Consider the following 19,533-nt stretch of genomic DNA (forward strand, 5'->3'; position numbering starts at 1 on the left):
AGTCAGTCAGTCAGATGGAGACTCCGGGAAGTCGCGCATTTCCGCGACACAACGCTGACTGCGTTTTGTCAACATGAGCACCGTGCGCGCTGAGGACACAGTCGGGCTCATCTCACCACACCTGTCAGCTCGTTTTAACCGCTTTGATTGGTGGTCAGCATGGCTCGTGAGCGGCACCAGAACAGGCGCGTGTGTTAAAGCGACCCAACTCCAGTGTGAGTATATCTATTATTTATGTATTCATTTATTTATGCGATTATTACAAAAAGATATTATGACGACTATTCCTTAGCTAAATTATGTTTTTGTTCAATTATCCTGATATTAAACATTTTGGCATATTCTGTCATGAAGGTACCTTTTATTTTTTAAACAATCTGTTCTCTGTTTCACAGTAGATTAGCGTTATACAGAGACACAACTCTAATAACAGCCCAAACTTATTTGAAAGATTAAATCACAGCATACAAATTCGTCAGAGATGAGCTATAAAGTCCCCCAAAAAGGGGAAACTATGTGTTTAAGTCTCTGTAATTCCTAAAACTAACATCCTCCTGGTTGAATCTTCTCCCTCCTTGAACAGCTGCAGAGTATCTCAGTGTCATGTCTCTCGGGGGCCAAAAGACTCTCGATCTACCAGAGATTCAACCACAAACAAGGCTGAGTTATGAGGCGTAATTGTAAACATTTGTACACAAGCTCCCGACGTCTTACTTATCATGTAATTATTGTTCTGTTTATTGTAACACAACACTGACAGATTCCTGATTCCTTCTATGATGCCTAAATGGTTTCTGTGGACTTGTGGATTCTTTGGTTTTGAAGTCTGGGGCCGGATATGTGTGAGAGGTTTGTGCACCCGCTGTTTCTGTTTGACATTTAGTTCAATTTCCTCCCCTGGTCGAGTCCATTAAAGGGGGCTGCCGCTCTGCTCACAGTGCAGAGCCGAGGTCCTGACAGGTAGGCGGATGACCTTTTGGACGAAATTGCCTTGGTGGACTCTCAGTGCAGCTTCTAAATCACTAAAGTTGTATTTTATTGTTAATTGGAGGGTGAAAAGAGCGAGAGAGAAGGTGAATTGTAGCACCTTTCCACGCCCCCATAACTCAAGCCGACGCTCAGTCCCAGCCACGCAGTCTGCCTGGTCGGCCGGGCAGGAAGGTTTTAGGTTGCCCCCTGAGTTTGTGGAACAAATGTCGAGGGCGGCTGAGATGTCAAAGCCATGCTTCTTTTGGCAAGAGCTGTTGTATGGAAGGGTTAGGTAATGCTTCAAGTATGAGAAGGGAGAGAGTTGTGCCGTATCAGATTGTTTAGACTGGACTCTGGGGGTCCACCACAAATGGAAGAAGAGAACAGAGCACATTAGGAATGCAGGAGGATTGCATGATACTTAAGTGTTCTGGCAACAGCTCCGAGTTTCTATTCTAAGAGCTGATAGTTTTTAACTTCGGATGACAGCGATGCTCAGAAATGCGAGATGGCGTCTGCATTATTTTCTGACACGAAAACTGTTTCAGAGAGGAAGATTCAGCGCGGTCAAACTTTTATCTGCATCCTTCACTCCCTTGTTGTTTAGCTCGAGCTGTCCTGCCGTTGAGTAATTTTCCCTGATGGATGATGTTTTTCACTGGGATTTTTTTTTTCTGCGTTTGTTTTTCTTCTCCGCCTGATGATTTGTTGTTTCGACATCATTTCTCCGTCACTGGAGCTGATTTTAAAAAAGTATTCTGTCTCTTTGTCATCCTTCAAAATAGAGTTGTTCGGTTGAATTTGCATGTACACATGAAAAAGAAACTGCATCTATAATGTGTGATAAAGTCACTGAACATTGAACATCCAGCACATAATATGTTCATTTACACCGCAGCGTAAGCCATTAGGGGTATTATTGCTTTAGAAACTGATGTTATTTTTAAGTGATAACCATTTTATAACAATACACCCCACGTTTTCACTTTACTATTTAAACACTGACAGCAATCTCTGAAAAGATCAAGACATGCATTAAATCAAAATGTCCACAATTAGCTGCGTACGTGCTGCAGCCCCGAATGAGAGTCTGAGTCATCAGCCAAGACTAATATTTTCCCAAAAGTATAAAAAACAATTACATTGTGGGATCAGGCAGCGCTAAAAGGGAAATGTATTCATGGAAGTCACGAGTGATTCATAAGATATAATTACGTTCATGACACACAGTAATTACAGGCTTAATTATAAAGGTTTTAAAATTAGAATTATTCATTTCACAAGTATGAACTTTTGTGTTTTACCTCGAGATACATATTGAGCGTGTGAACAGCTTTTGGCTCACAAGGGCTAATAAAGAGATCCAACAAGCTGCGACACGTCATGTGGCAACGTTTTGTGTGTGCAAACAGGATTAACAGTAGTAGGTCGTCACACTCAATCAAAAGCAGCAGCAGTTGAGCGCCACTGACAGGTTCTGTCTTCGAGCGTTTGTTCATGAATGGCAACCAAATGCACTCCTGGTTGCGACTCAAGAAATACATGTGTCAGGTCGGTTGAGAACATCAAGCTGCGGGTTGCCAACCACAGCCTCAGCGGAGCTTTTGCCTCTTCGTGAATAACATGATCAGGCAGAGGAGTTACTCTTTTAGACCGGAAAAAACCCCATTAATATCAACATGCTCAATCAGGTTTTCAATAATCTGTGTTCAAAACAGTTTTGTTCGATCTTGATGGTTAGAGCGTTTGGTCCCGGCAGATAGAAAAAACCCCTGTGGTCGGATTAATAAGCCTCATCATCATTTTGTAATCACATGAAAATAAAATTAAATGAACATCTCATGTAACATTGCCTAAAGGATGAATCTGATGTATGACAAGTTTGATTCGAGGTCTATCAGTAAACACAAAGTTAATTGCTGACACCTGGGAGCACAGATGAAACAACAAACACAGGATTTTTTTCAATAAAGCCAAGGTTGGCCTCAAAGCTGCAAATGGCAACAAGTGGCCACCTGTCAAATTCATACTCAAAACAAATAGGGGGCAGCGTATCACCAGGGTAACTGCTAACTGCTGCTAACTGCCTCATCTAGTAAGCTCAGTTAGCTGTGTGGCTAGTGGTTCAGACTGGGAGCTCGGGGACCAGTGGTGGGTCAGTGTTTACGCTACTAGCGCAGGTGCTTTGGACTGGGATGGGCCAGGGCTAGCTGGTTAGCATTCGAACTTTAGTAGATATCTCTGCAACAGGATACGGACACATAGTGTCAGAACTGCTATTTATTCACATTCTGTTGACAATAATAAAAAAAAAAAAACGTACATAATGCCCCTTTATTATTAATGCTCGATCGGCCAAAAACATGTAGAAGCCAGAAGAAATGTTTTTGTGTGCCATCCTTGAACATAGTACCAACTGTCCAGGTCTCTTAATACACCTTTGCAGTTTACAGACTGAAGTCCTGGTTCAACTTGGACTTATCGTAGCTTGTGTCATGAGTGAATATTACCTGCACTTTGAGCAGGCTTACCTTTTCTTTCAACTCCAAAGAAAAAGTGCCTTCACCTGGCAAACCTGTCTGATTGTTGGACTTTGATGCCTTGTCACAGCTGTCAGCTGTCACTAGCAACGGCCAGAACTCTGAAAACCCAAGCTGTAATAAACTGGAATTACCCTTTAAGTGACAAAAGGCTGCACCGCCCACCCAGGAAGACCTCAAATCCACCTCTTTTCCTCAGAACTGCACATTCCTTCTCCCTCACATTAAACAGTAGAACAAACGATTCAGATGTAGGCTGCTTGTTATTAATGTCACATTGGTTTTAAAGCGCTGCCAAAGCAAACAACCTGTTGCTATTAGGAAAACACATGGACACAGATATATACACTTACACGCATGCACACATGCACAGTTGAGCTGAGGACCACAGCTGCGCTCCAGATGTCAAGGTGGACTGTGGTGACCTGGCTGATCAAGACAGACCCAAATATTAAACAAGAGGTTTAACATTTCTGGTGCTTTCTTCGCACATCTCTGTTTTGTTTAGACTGTAGCGTTGCTTCAACAGGCTGCTTATTCAAAATTAAGCAGTCAGAATGTCTCTCCAGCGACAGAAACTCAACCTGCTCATCCATTTTCTTTAAGTGGGATGTGAAAAGGAAAGGGAGGACTTGTCCAGCATCATGAGACGGATGAAGTCCACTTCCTGAGATATTTGTGGTCTTAGGGAGTTGTTAGATTTCCTGCCAAGATATCATCCCTAATCTGATTGGAAAATAAAAGAAAAAGCCTGATCTCTGAAACCCCCCCAGCTGGGAGTAATTGTTGTTTTCTGTCCTTAAAATTACTTTGACTCTTGATTACTTTTTCATCCACATGGAGAAAGTTTTATTATTACTTCAGTTTGGTATCCAATCTATCTTTGTTTCGCTTCCCCATCAGCAGAGAGCCTGTTTTATTTCCTTTTGTGGCATTGGTGCCTCCCATTTCCCAGTGCTGGGATTCAGCCAAGCTCCAGTCCCAGAGTGTACTGTACAAGGTCATGGTGTGTTTACACAGTTATAAACACCAAGACATGATTGAAACATGTTTCACGAGAGGTGAGAATATGTGTGTATGCTGAGTGCAGGCTCCTGGGACTGATTATCTGCTCACTTTAACTGATTTTGTGGTCACAGTGGATCATCTTTTTTTCATATTGTTGATGCTTAAGAGAGATCTGCATACATCATGCAGCATTTTGCCTCTGCAGGGATGCTGATTTGTTGTTTAGTTGTTATCTCGGTATCTGCAGCACAGAATGGGTTGAGGCTGATTGGCGTCATTTTGTCGTGAAGGGTAAAGAGAGAGGGATAAATTAGACGGTGCAAGACGAGGAGGCAGTGCATAAGGAGCGTGCATTTAACACTCCAAAGAGATTTTCAGCGAGCAAATAAAGCAGATGCGTAAAAGCCCATCTGAAGTAAACGCAATCATATTTTCATACACTGTCACCTTGACTAGAAGGAGAGGGAGGAAGACACAGGCCTGCGGTTTGACAGTGTAATTGTTGATATTTATCAACGGCACAAAAGGTTGAATACTAAATGTGACACAGCTGTGGAATCTGCACAGCTGGGGATAATTAAAAATAACGAGCTTCATGGTTTGTCCATATAACGGCCACACGACACTGATACAATGGACCATTATCACAGCTTAAAGTGTCGTTATTACAAAATCAGTTGGAAATGTTTTTCACTATAGGTGCAGTGGCCACCAGACAGAGTGCAAAGACTCGGGCTGACGCAAATGCTTCAAAGCTTCTACCGTTGCCATGGTAATCGATGTCTCGATAACTATTCATAGGAAGGAGATGTTGTGAGAGTGAGACACCTGAAGTAGTCTCTAAAGCCCATGCACAAGTTCGATCCTCCATGCTTCTGTCTGCTTTGGAGGTGAGCACAGTGGCTGATATCTCCCCCGCTGTCTTCTTCTTTCATTAGACACATGATTACAATAATTAAAAGCATAAATCTTATTGATTAACACAAGTTTGATGGCTTAAAAACAAGTGTTGGATGGGTTATTATTACATTTACTATAGATCCTAGAGGAACAGTTTGATGGTGTTTCATGACTTCGGTGATCGTTTGACTTTTCACTTTCTCAATGAAATATCTCATCTCCTCATCAGGAGATGCAGTGCAGGTGTGGTTGGAAAGCAGACTGGGGAGGAACACAGGGAAGAGGGCCAATCAGACAGATGCAAGACAGGTGTGGAGGACAAATCAGGCCGGTAGAAAACAGGAGGGGAACAGAGCAAAGGACACCACAAAAACACACAAATACAGTTTTTATGTAGTATTGTCGTATGCCATACAATCCCATGTTGGAAGGACCATTTTAATAACATGAAGTTTACTCAAGTAATTTACTCATTCATTCATTCATTCATCCATCAATTCTTACAATAGTTTGAGTGAATGAGTGGCAGTTACTTATAGGCTTATATGCATCAATCATCCAAAAATACATGGGAGAGGTTCGATAAAGCCAAAACAAACTGGCTGCACTTCATACACTCAGTAACCTGTGACCCAACTTGCACTTTATCAAGTTGTCTTGGTGACACAGGCATGATAAATAATGTCAAAAAGATAAGGATTCAGAAAAAAAGGTAAACAGGAAGATTGGATTTTCAAAACAACACAAGGTAGAATTTCCATTTGTTGACTGTGTTGGAAGAAAAAAACAAATCTCAGTCCTGGTTTGACAATATATGCAAACAGCAGAGGAGTGGAGTTCATAAGCCGATTTATTATCTAGAGAGGAGACCTGGTTAATATGAATTGTAATTAAATGTAAGAAATAGCAGCTCCACTTGCCTTGGCCTCATGGTCGGTGTTAGAAATAAAAAGCTTTGAGATAATTAAATCAAGAACTTTTACCCACTCAGCCTGCACAGATTCAACAGATTTCACAGCAGTCTCCACAATGTTTCATGGGATATCTTGTGCAAACTGATATTTTGACCTGAGGATGGGAAAAGGAGGAAATTCACTGTCCAAATAGGCAAAGTTCATCCTTTGGGAGCATCGCAGTGCTCTCTAAATTCCATGGCAATCTGCCCAGTTCATTTCAACAAGTTGGAAATTTTGGCCTGACTGTGACACAAACAAAACATCTCCTGATGTTTCTATCAGGATTGATATCCAAGCCATCAAGCCATCCAGTAGTTTTTGTGATATGTTGATGTTTGTGTTGGACGGACTGAACAACTGTCTGGCGATGTCACCATCCCGAGGCCCCACTATGAGTGGGGTTTGAAATCAATATAGAAGTGAAAAGAAATAGAAAGTGTGTGGCTGTGAAAATATTTAGAGCCAGGCCGTGTTGGTCTGTCGGTCGGTCCACTAGTTTAGTCCAAACTGAAATATCTCAACATTTTAATACAATGAAATTTTGCCAGACAATCATGTGTACAGCGGATTAAACCCCCTGACTGTTTCCTGTAGTGCCACTACATGATATATCTCAACACATATTGCATGGATTACCTTAAAATCTGGCACACAAGTTCATGTTCCCCTCAGGATGAATTGTAATAATGTTGGTGTCCGTTGTGTTGCCCACGCTACATTATATAAATTAGGGGCATCCAACACGACCTGCTGCCTCTGTCAACTCCTTACAAACTAAACTATGAAAACTGTGGCCGTGGTAAAATGAAGACGGATTCAGCAACTGCCAAAACACATTTCACTGAACTAGTTTTTTATATAAGAGAAAGTTTCCAAAGGAACCACCATGTTGGTCCAAATACCTGAAAAACTGATGACATTCCCATCAGCGTGAGCTGCACTTTGTGTTTTGTGCCAACACACTAAGATGTAAACATGGTAATCATACTTGCCTAGTATCAGCATGTTAGCATCATCATTGCGAGCATGTTGGATGCTGATGTGAGCGTTCAGGAACCACTTTGGCTCAATCATCGCTGTAGACTCCTAGTCTTGTCTTTGTGTTTGCTATAGACATGACAAACTGGTATTCTTTCTGCACAAGACCAAAAAGATGTTGACGCACTGGTTTCATACAAGAACTGTTATTACTTTTACAGAAAAACATGGAACTGCATCTATTATCCATCGTTTCACAGAAAGTGCCAATAAACACTCACATTTCTACATCAGACATCAGATCTGTGTTTCTGAACAGTTTCTGTCTCCATAAACATGTGGCCACTCTGAGCTATTGGTATTGTAATCTTAGAGAATAATACAGAATATGGACGATTCAAAAGATTTAGATGGAGATATTGAGAATACAAGTAGCTGCAGAGGAAAAGAAAGAAAGACACTAAGACAGAATACTATCAACAGCATCTTCTGTAGCTGTGTAGCCTTTCAGGTAATCCGACAAACTCATAGTCTAAACAACACAACAAATCGCACCGACTACATGAGTAATATCTATTCTGGCTCTGGCACCAGATCAGTCCTGACATTTTGTGCTCGTGGGACAACAAAGACTTCTAATGCAATGATGAATGCAGGTTTTTTTTTTTGGAGTCAGCAGGATTTTGATGACGGGGTTTCATCTCAGTCAATCCCACCTGCTGTGTGCTTCCCTCCACAGATCGATTTTTTAGACCGAAGAGGTCCAAAGGCTGTCTTTCCTGCTCTTTCTCACACTGTTTTTCTCATCTGCACTGCTTCACTTCTCCACTCCACGCTTTACCCTTTTGCTCTCACTGTCCTCTTTATGCTCTATCACATTTCCGAATCGCTCTCTTCTCTCGCACTTTGAATTTTTTCCTCGAACTAGACATTAATCTTTAATGAGGAGAGTAGATTAATAGTTGCAGGGAACGGAGAGGATGGCAATTACCTGGATTTTTTAGAAATATAGAAATTAAACCAGAGAACAGTATCATTTATTGATGTGATACTTTTCAAAACACAACTACAAAGAGATTTACACATTAAAAAGAATATAAACAACATCAGAATATGAAAATACAGTCTGACATGCAAAGATTCTGTATAGCTTAAACTATTAAGTCCTGGATGTAGACATTTAGTGAGAGGTATCATTGACATTTTAAAGAGCCCGACTCTGTCTACTGATATTTCATTATATGAGGCCCATAAACCCTCTAGAGGGATCGAAAAAAAAGTTCTTTGCCCAACCCCAGCGTCTACCCACCTAGGTCTGCAGATATTGCCATGCATTCCTGATAAGTCTGCAAGGGCTCAGAGTCGTCCCATTTTGAAATCTGCAGGTGTGAGGCGGCTTTCTCGTGGACTTTTCAGCCCTCTGTGCAAACATACAGCAAGTCCGCACTGATGCAGACTTTGTTTGGAATGAGCCGCTGAGAAGAAACACGTACGCGGGTCACAGGCAGGTTTGTTAGTTGAGTTGGTTGTGATAATTCTTTAAAATGTCTTGAAGGGGTTGTTTTTAAAGATTTTGGACGGCTCCCCTCAGAGCCGCAAAGATGCAATTAAAGTGTTTTTACAGGCTGAGAAGCAATCCCCTTTAACTAGAGAACCTCTTTAATCTGTTTGGTCTGACAACATTACGACTAGTTTGCACATAAACAGTGCTGTCCCATCCTCATACTAACATGTCCTCGCGATTACACATCAGCGATGTCTAAAGAGCCTGTGAGGTTTCACTACTTAACGGGTGAACATTTGAGTTTTGGCTGTCTATCACAGAGCACCTCTCTCTTTCTCTCAACACAGCCAATAACCTCTGAAATCCTCCCCCGGGCTTGTATCTTTTTCACAACATTGTCCAATAATTTAAGATTTTGCTATCTGTAACAGCTACAGTAGGTGAAAGGAAAGACCTGCCCTGCAGATATGATGGCAACCTGCCAATCACTTCTGCAGGCGGCTGCACTGTCAGTGCAGAAAGTAAATGGTTTCTAGCTGGTTGCAGTTGCTTATTTACTGTAGATACAGTGATCAATTATTCTTTCTGGAATTGATTGAATTTATCAGCCAGTATTGGCCTATCACAGATATATATTGGTATTGACGTGAATGTTGTCAGATATGCACCGATATGAAAACATTTTTAAGAGATTGTATCACAGAAAAAGATGCTAGGGGTAATTTATAATTATTAAATTCATATTGAAGTTTAGTTTAGTTTATTGTTAAACGGTAAAATATCCTCCAATGATTTAATTTCTTTGTCGCATAACCACATTTAAGGGATCATTGCAAAAAAGCGTATATTGGCTGAAATATCAATATTGTAGTTTTTACCTCCCTAACATCAATATTAGCACCCAAAAATCAAACATTGGTCGGGCTCTAGTTGGATTACTTTCACTGAAACAAATTAAAGCAGCTACGAGGAACTCAATTTTTGTTGATTCTGGTGGCCACTGTGGACAAAAGTGGTAACTGCCTCCCCTCGTAAAGACCTTGATCTGGCTAGGGAAAGAGTCAACGTGTTTTTAATCAGCTGTATGCAGGAGGCATGGCTATGAGCTAATATACCTATTTGTGGCTACGTTAATAACGTTAATTAATAACTGTAATAAGACGGTGAAATGAGGTAAACTTTGTTATCGTGCTGCACTATTCCAGACTACAAAGCATCTTGTGCAGACTGTGACTTCTCAATTTATCCGCAGCACAATAGTTTTAGGTTTATGACGTATCTCACATGGAAACAAAATCCTACCCTTTGAGAGTATTTAAAGCAACATTATGTAATGTTTTTACCTTTAAAATAACAGCTTCAAAATCATGTTGATGGTACAGTGTCTTGTAATACAGTGAATGGTGTCTCAGCCACTTCGCCCCCATCACTTGTTTCTGCACTATGTAACCTCAGTGAGAGGGTAGGATCACAGCGTTACATACATGTTTACTTCAAGATATATAACATTGTCATGATGTAATGAGTTTTGTTTGTAGTTAGCACCTACATTACGTCTGACAAATTGTTACAGACCTGGGATTTGTATTTATGACTGTGGTGTTATGACTGTGGGGGACGCCAAATCGCACAACATGCCGATTTCTACATAATGTTGCTTTAAGAAAGACTATAAAAACTACGTATATAGCCAATCCTCTTGCTAATGGTCGTGTTTGTTTATACGCTAGAAGCATCAGAATATATGAAACTGTTTAATAACCAGCTAAAAGTTCTTTGTATGTTTAAGGATTGTCGCCTCAGATGACTGAGACGGAGACGCCATTTAATAATGTGAGTGTGAACATGTTGAGTCACATCATGTTTTTGTGGCAACACTTTAACAGGCCGCTGTTGTTCAGCACTGTAAAATGAGAGCGTACTCGGTGCTGAGTTTCATTCCCCGGTCCAGTGGGATTGTTAAATCTAACAAACTGCAACAAAAGTAAAAAGAAATACATTACTGTAGTATTAAAGTGTGTATTAAAAACATTTTACACCTCGGCGTCTGGAATTTATTTGCACTGAACCCTAGAAATAATAATGAACACTTTTTTATTATTCATGTGGAGGGAAAAGATAACAAAATTCATGCACTTGCCACACTGCCTGTCCACCTGTATCAATACCTAGCTCGGTTCCCTCTGTAGAAAACCTTGATCTTGAAATGATATTTCCAGGTTAACCAAACAGAGCTGTGAGTGGGCTTTTAGCTCACAGAGAATAATCGTGTGTTTTTAGTTTTGAATTACAGAGTAACTATTATTCTGACCTTGGAAGTCTCTTAGGAGAGCTTGTCTTTGCATGTGCTATACAGCCCTCATCATAAAGCAAAGGCAGGCCACACACACTCTGCAGCTGACCTCAAACGTTTTAGAGGTGGCTCGTGCTATAGAAGGCAGCGCAGTTATAGAAATTCACACACCGATTCCCCAGGAGGCTCCCTCAAATACCCTGATATTAAAAATGTTCTTACCACCTTTTTGGGAGATGCCTGAAATACTTCAAAGGAAACGAAAAGAGCCAAAGTCATTTTTAAATAAAAAAAGCCATGAGCTGTGTTTTAACAACTGTTTGTGATTAACAGGAGGCCCTGCTGAAGAGATGAAGACAAATGATGACCTGCAGATTAAAAACTATGATGAATGGACACATCAGGACACACAACCTCCTTTAGGTGAGGCTTTGAGAGAATAATTCCCCGTCTCCTTTTTTCTACATGCCGACTCTTCTTCAATGTCAGTATGCCGCTATCGGACTGCAAATATGGGAGCAACCCCCAAAAGGACCACAATTACTGCCTCCACAGCTTGCCCATGGCTGAGGACTATCATGGGAAAAGGCCTGTCAGGACATTTTTTGACTTTAGGCACCCGAACGTGTCTGAAAACATGGATGTTAAATGGGCTCCCCTGTTGTCACTGACTAACCTTCGGAGCATCTCGAAAGTCAAAGTGGTCAGCTTCCTGATGGGCTTGACGCTGACGTTCCTCATCATGGCCTCCTACATCCTGACGTGGGACAAGAAGGGACTTTTGTTCACCCCCTCGCCCGATCAGTTCAGACCTGTGGTCGTCCTCACCAGTGCGACGGCAGCTGAAGCTTCCTCTGAAAAGAATTTAATAGACATGAAACTGCTGGTGAGGCTCATCGGCTCCAAACTGGAATACAAACCCAGGAAGGTGCCTGATGAAAAGGATGTCATCGAAATGGACTCACATGTAAGTTTGTGCTGTACATCGGATGATAATTCAGTTGGAGTGACAAATAGCAAACACCTTACAATCAGCCCTGCAGTAAATGGCTGTTCGGTGAAGCTCATAATGACCAGCCTGTGAGACTGACAGAGGTGTTGAGTCATTGTAATGGTTTTAGAGCTAAAGTTTGTAGTTAATATCAGGTTACATATCTCACTTAGTGTTTCTAAGGGACCAATGACTGCTGGTGAGCTAATGTAGTGTTATTCACCTCTTTTTAGTGTTCTCATAAGGCTTTTCCACCTTACCCTACATCAGTTATTTATGTGTGTTAAATGGCTAAAGCATCAGCAACACTGACAGTTACGCTGGAAATCACAAGTATTGAGTCAGTGAGCTGAATACCTGGTAGTAGTGTGGGTCAGTGGTGCAACATAATGCAACAAACAGTCGCACAAAATGATGACGGTGATGATGCATCAGCTGAAAAGCTGCAGAAAAATCCCATGTGGCCCATAAAATATAGATGTTTTGATACTTTAAGTCATCAGAACTTGTAATTAGATTGCAATTTCCTCTGCTGATTGCAATTTCAGGATTTTTTGACAGCATACACAAACATTTGTGTGTTTATAATAAAGCATAAACTGCACCAGGTTACAGGACCGTCTCACTCTCATTAAAACAAGTCTCAAGATAAAGTGCTGGACAGAGATTTTTTGTACAAATAACATCCAACTGAAACTAGATTGCAGTATATCCCACTTGCTGTAAGCTGATTCTGTGCCGGTCCCATGAGACACAGACACAGAATTGGATATATCTCACTGTGGTCTCTGACTGACTGTAATCATGTCTGTGCAGTGTGAGTTTTATGATTTCAAGGTTAAAATAGCTGCTGTTCTTCAGGAAATACCCTTTAGATTGTACATTGACAGTACATTGTAGCCTTTTATTTTTCCTTTCTTTTCAACAGACAGTAGTACAAGAAGTGGTTCACTGGGAACCTGCCATCATGTACAGTCAGTCACAATGTCTTCTTCTACTGCTACTTCCTCTTCTAACGTTCTTTATTGGAGTGTGATCAGAATGATTATACTCTCACTATAGTGTGACTGATGAAGTCAGACATATTCTTCGTATGAATGCTTCTGGACAAATACATATACCGTTACACCCCCAAGTCTATGTTGTATTATACGGTATGTTATTTTGTCGACTGTCTGTATTGTCTGATGTCACTTTGTTCCTCTCTGCAGTTATTCTCCGTAACTCCTCGCCATTTTCTGCCTGGCATCAAGAGCCCTTGCTGGTACGAGGAGTTCTCCGGTGAACTCAGTCCTGATCTGTACAAGAGGAACCACTTTACCCAGCGCTCAAAAAGCTTCAAGACGGTCTGTGACCGCCTGAGGACTACTTTCCAGCAGCACTTACACCACAGAGACGGAAAACAGTTTCGTCTTCGCTGTTTGCCGTTCTTCTACATCATCGGTCAACCAAAATGTGGCACGACTGACTTGTTCCACAGGCTGCTGCTGCATCCGGAGGTCAAGTTCAACACGATGAAGGAGCCGCACTGGTGGACCAGGAAACGCTTTGGTAAGTCATTAGGAGATGGACGGCTTTTTAGAAATGTTTCCATGATTTTGGCAAAGGTTTATGGAAGCTAGCTGACGTATTGAAAGATAGTTATGACTGAATTCATCCAAAAGAAAGAAACAGATGGCTGGTGTGGAAAAAGAGCTGCCACGATTAGCTGATCGAAAGAGAATTAAGCAGCAGCTATTTTGATAACTGATTTACTGTTTAAGTGCTGTTCATGAAAAAAAAGGCACATTTTTGACAGGTTTAAGCTCTCAGATGTGAGAACTGTCTGCTTTCCCTGGTCCTACTTTAAACATCTTTAAGTAGATCAAGTATTTGGGGCTTTGGTCAGACAAAACAAGATATTTTTTGGATTTCAACTTGATGAATTATTAATTGAGAAAACAAGGCAGATTAAAGGCAGAATATATAGAGCAACTTTGATGTAAAGTCTTTTTTAATGAGGAAAACTTTTAACTTCATCTTCACTGGCATGTGGCGATAGTGGCAGGAAAATGCCTGAAAGCCAGCCCCAAACCACATAATCTATGAGGAATGCCAACAGTCACTAATAATTGGATAAAAATAAAAAATGCCTCGTCGGGGGGAAAGGGAAATAATGCCTTTTTAGGAAATAATGAAACTGAAATATATTTAGTTTACTGCCTCATAAGTCCCCAGTGAAATGAAATGGTGAAACAGTGAAGGTGTGTAGAGGGGCTTGGATATCAGGGGGTTCAGTTAAGACAAAAACAAAGAAACCTGCAGAAGGCAGGTTATTGAAAGGCAAGCAACACTCTGGCACAATAAGCACAGCCCTGATGCAGGTAACCTGGTGGAATGGTGACTTATGATGCTCACAATTTCCCTCAACTAGAGAGACCAGCAAATAAACAGACCACAGTTCCTGGTGTGTCTCCTGTCTTCAGACTTTTCTTCTAGGTTTTGTAAATGTGAAATCAGCAAACACAGTTGATCATCTGATCATCAGCCTGCGGACTGTCATCTGCCAGTCCGCAAGCTAAAACACTAACCTACCACCTCTGACTATAACCTCTGACCATCTGCATCTGCTCTCTTTTTTCTCTTCACTGGAGAACTTTTACTTTTTGTTGCCAAACTCTTTTTATGTGAAGGTCAGCTCGACCAAAACACTAAGGCTTTTAATATTTTTCAATTTGTTCGCCCTGATTCAAAGCTTATACAACCCATTAAATGCATTTCATGGTGAAGAAGCCCATAAGAGAGTATATAATGAGTGTTATTTTCTGTTACCTCGGGCGACAGGTTATATCCGTTTCAAAGATGGCTTCCAGGAAAGTTTTCCTGTGGAAGACTACCTGGATCTGTTTGACTTGGCAGCCCACAACATTCAAGACGAAATCAGTGGAAATTCATCTGGAGACCACCGCTCACTGCAGTTCATAACAGGTGAACACATGTGAAAGTGTTTGTGTGTGCGTGGGTGGCTGTGATTTGGTATTGTTAGTGTCCATTGTGCATCAGATGGAAGAATCTCTAACATTTATAGTTTTCATTTGGTGTTTTCTAAAGGCCGTCAAATGGCAAAATATCCTGACTTACAGCTCTGGTTTGTCTCCCTCTCCTTTACTGTCGGGCTTTGCTCATTTTCAGTGGACTTTCCACAAGTGGCTCTGACCTCAGGAGCCCTACAGCGGTGCGCACATCATTCTTGATATTCTGTGAACAGCTCGGCCTCTTTAGAAGTGTACACAGAAGCTCAAACGCCTCTGGCTGCTGTCACAACCGCCTTTATTCTTTCTCTGTGCTTTCTGCTTCTGACCCTGAGGGAAAATAGAGAACATCCTTCAATAAACAAGGAATTAAAGAAATTACATTTGTGAAAAGAAGTGGCATTCAACTTTTGAAGGCAATTCTTAATGTATATTTAGTTTTGTAGGTTTCCCTCTTTTAAAATGTGTTTTTTGGCTTTGGTTTGCTGAAGTGAAAGACTCTGCTCAAACTTAAAATTTAAAAAGTTGCAACTGCACTGTCACAAATCAAGTTTAAAGGGACATATGCTAATTTTCAGGTTCATAATTTTATTTTGGGTTACTACTAGAATAGGTTTACATGTTTTAATGCTAAGAAAACACATCAGTTTTCTCATACTGTCCAGCGCTGCAGCACTGTACTCCCCCTCTGCTTGAAAAGCTCTGTTGTAGCTCCTGTCTCTTTAAGGACCCCCCTCCTGAATACCCAGTCTCCTCTGATTGGTCAGCGCACAAACGCCTGAGCCAGCATCGCTAACAACAGCAGAGCAGCTGTGCTAAATCAATTCTTAAAACTAAATTATGCAATTGTGTTACATGGTGAAGTTGATGACGTCACAAAGTCACAGAATTAAAGGCTGACGAGGCGTTTCAGGAGCAGTGTTTTCTGTGGGAAAGAGGAGCTTCTGTTGGTGCTGACTGACCTTTTTAAGTTTCAAGATCTTTTACATGCACAAGAACCTATAAACACTGAAGGAAAGGGAAAAAAAGCACAACACATCTGCTTTAAAATCTAAAAAATTGCAACTTCACTCTCACAAATCTGTGTAAGTGTAGCTTAGGAGGGCATAATGCTCCCACACAAGCACATCATTTGCAGCATCTCTCGAACATTCAGCCTAAAAATTCAGCTTCACTACATTATTAGGCCCGAGTGTCTGCACCACTCGCTGCATTTTAAATGAAATGTTGTTCACCCAAGGTGTCGCTAAGACTGTCAATGTGTTGACAGGTGAAGCCAGTGCATCCACTATGTGGGATAACCAAGCCTGGAGCTATCTTCCCCGAGACGGGGAGGAGACAGAGCCCCCGTTCCTGGCTCAGGACTTCATCCACACAGTCCAGCCTGATGCCAAAATCATCATAATGCTCAGAGATCCAGTTGAGAGGTACTGTAGAGAAATCCATCCGCAGATGTGTCTGTATAGATACAGATGTGATTTTTCTGTGGCGGAACAGTTTGGTTTGGATCGCCATGAATAGGTTTTCCTGTAATTCGTCATTGTTGCAGAACGTTTTCGTTTGAAATATGAGCTCCTGTTGTACATCCAGCTAAATGTCCTTTCACAGTTCCAACTGGCTTACACCTCTGTTTCCTTCTGTTCCCAGGCTTTATTCTGACTACCTGTACTTTAAGATGGCCAACAAGTCAGCAGAGGACTTCCATCAGAAGGTCGTAGAGTCTGTTCAGTTATTTCAGTCCTGCCTGTCTGAGAAGTCCCTCCACTCCTGCGTCTACAACACCAGCCTCTACAACGCCATGCCGGTTAGCTCAAATGATGTTCTCAAAACTATATTTAATTACACCTATCAACAACCTGTCTTCCAAGTGGTTGTACATGGGTCTTACTGGACTGAAGTGCGTCTCATTCTATGAAAAATATGGCTAAGTAGCTGCCCAGAGTCACTTCAGACCCTTCAGCATGTATCCCATCAGACAGCGCTCCCACAGGACCGAGCTGAGTTATGAGCTCTGTCGGCTGTCGCCCATAATCACAGCATGTATGTGACAGCACTGTTATGCTGGGAGATTTACAACAGTAAAAAGCAGCAATCAGCTCAACCTGAAGCCACTGGAACAGAAACAGAATCTCAAATCTAACAAAAACATTCAGAAAAACAACATTAGGTTCTGTGTGTACTCTCCTGTTATGGATGAGATGGAGATGAGGGATTTCTGCTTGCGCCACTCGTCATGGGAGACACGACACAGAAGCTCAGTCTCAGCAGCTGGTGTTGTGCTGTGGTGCCCTCCTGAGGACTGAGTGTGTCTGTACATCGGGATCAAGTTAATCTCACTTTTGATTATGACTTCATGACGGACACAGACATCTCTCTGCTCTTTCAAAAGCTGCCCCCTTCGCTGTAACAGTGTTTATTGTTGTGATTAAATTACTTTAAACTGTAACATAAAAATTAAAAGGATAGTTAAAGAACAAGGCCTGGTATTCAACAACAACAAAAAAGAATTTCACCAGCTTTATTCTTTATTATAGTCGATAAACATCCTCATCACAGGTCGCTTTAAGGATTTCTACTTCATGTTTAATTAACAGATTGAAAGTTCCCCGTTTGACCTTGGAAACAGCAGCTGACTAAACAATCTGATGTTGACCTGATGTGATTTTTCCCCGCAGGTGAGGCTCAGTCTGGGGATGTACATCGTCTTCTTACTGGACTGGCTGACAGTTTTCCACAGGGAGCAGATTCTAGTTCTTCGACTGGAGGATTACGCAGCTAACCTGAAAATGACCATCAGGAAGGTTTTTGATTTTCTGAGTGTCGGTAAGTGACCAAAAAGCTAAAGGTGCATACTCACAGACATCTTTCAGTGTATTTATCTGGTTGTTTCTGCTGTTGTTAGCACAGTCGTCATATTACATTTCAACAGATACGTGTTTTGCAGAAACATTTCTTTTTCGTCGACTGGGTTGCTCTTGTATATCTGACACCAGCCTTTCATCCTCCCTGCAGGTCCGATATCAGAGAAGGTAGACGCAGCACTGTCCAAACGTCCCATGTCCAACACTCGGCGGGTTGCAGACAGGAACCTGGGTCCTATGCTTCCGGCCACCAGAGACCTCCTGAGGGAATTTCACCAGCCCCTCAACCATAAACTAGCCAGTGTGTTGGATAACGAGGCTTTCCTCTGGAGCAAAACCTGAAGAAGAACGAGCATGGACTGAATGTGGACAGATGTGAATGAACAACCAGAGCATAAAGCTAGAGCAGGAAGAAAATAATTTCACGTGGATAGCTGTAAATGGGATAATATGAAGCTTTGAATAAGTGTTTGGGTTGTGTTTGTGATATTTATTTGCTTTTTGAAGAATGTGAGTGACTCATTAAATCAAGTTGATAATGATAAAGTAAACTGAATTTGTGTTTTGATTTGATGTTTTTACAGAGTAGAAAAGTCGTTTTAGTGCTGCTGAATCAAAGCCCACAAATAACACTGATACGGTTATCATAAAATCATAATGTATAACCCTGCAGGAAATGTTTTCCTTCATTTAAATCTGTGTCGAATATCCTGTGGTGATGGTTCTGCGATTTGAATATAGAGAAATGCCCCATGTCCAGTTTTTATTGCCTATAATTGCCCATTTCCTGCAAATATCAGCTAGATAGTTACACAAAAACTAAATTCTGAAAGTTACATAAAAGGGACACATTTTTATAATTACAGCACTGGCTATAGTGCGCAAGCCAATCTAGGGAAATCATTGAGGAACATATTGAAAGATGAGATATTTCAGTACCAACAGTGTTCCTACTCAACATGCAGTTTGAAGATGTGGCCTTTGGTTCTGGGAGATTTTCTCACATTTGATCGGCTGGACAATTAAAGGTGCTATTTGTAAGAAAAGAAGTTTTTTGAGTCTCGTTCCCAACTTTTCTTACAAATAGCACCTTTAGTCAACTGGGAGAACAACAACATATAAATAAACAACTCAAAGAGAGCTGAGATGTCGATGAGGTCTGGCATGGAAGAAGAGAGAGAACCCGAGCTCGGTCTGCAGCCAGACTGAATACAGGGGAGGCAGTGCAGGTGTGTCCCATCTCCTCTGACGAGCCCGGCCGTCACTCTGCCTACAGGCCCTCGGCAACACAACCTGACGTGAGTGAAAACAAACACACCAAACAAAAGACTTGACATAATTGAATGGTGCAGCCATGAATAACACTGAGTCATGGATTTGAAAATATCACTCAGTGTAAACATCACATACAGGTTTATTTTATATAGTTGGAGCAAATTAACACAGAATATACAGTCTATGATACTGTCAGATGGTGTTGAATAAACATTTTAAGCTACTTAAGGAGAATAAAAGCAGAAAA

General features: G+C 41.3%; 1 protein-coding gene across 2 annotated transcripts; it reads left to right on the forward strand.

Annotated features, from left to right (window-relative positions):
- Positions 1 to 18,562, forward strand: LOC311270226 (carbohydrate sulfotransferase 15-like). Of its 2 annotated transcripts, XM_084374971.1 has the most exons (9): positions 5,645 to 5,726; positions 10,645 to 10,688; positions 11,482 to 12,115; positions 13,351 to 13,690; positions 14,963 to 15,106; positions 16,421 to 16,577; positions 16,798 to 16,954; positions 17,826 to 17,973; positions 18,163 to 18,562. In XM_084374971.1, exons 3-9 carry the CDS (start codon positions 11,639 to 11,641, stop codon positions 18,351 to 18,353), a joined length of 1,614 nt encoding a protein of 537 aa, XP_084231097.1. In that variant the 5' UTR covers positions 5,645 to 5,726; positions 10,645 to 10,688; positions 11,482 to 11,638; the 3' UTR covers positions 18,354 to 18,562. The 2 variants fall into 2 exon arrangements, with proteins under 2 accessions (XP_084231096.1, XP_084231097.1); XM_084374970.1 differs by lacking the exons at positions 5,645 to 5,726; positions 10,645 to 10,688 and adding an exon at positions 1 to 215.
- The last annotated feature ends 971 nt before the right edge of the window (positions 18,563 to 19,533 follow it).

This window comes from Pagrus pagrus (genome assembly GCF_965226575.1).
Source record: "Pagrus pagrus genome assembly, chromosome: 15".
NCBI lineage: Eukaryota > Metazoa > Chordata > Actinopteri > Spariformes > Sparidae > Pagrus > Pagrus pagrus.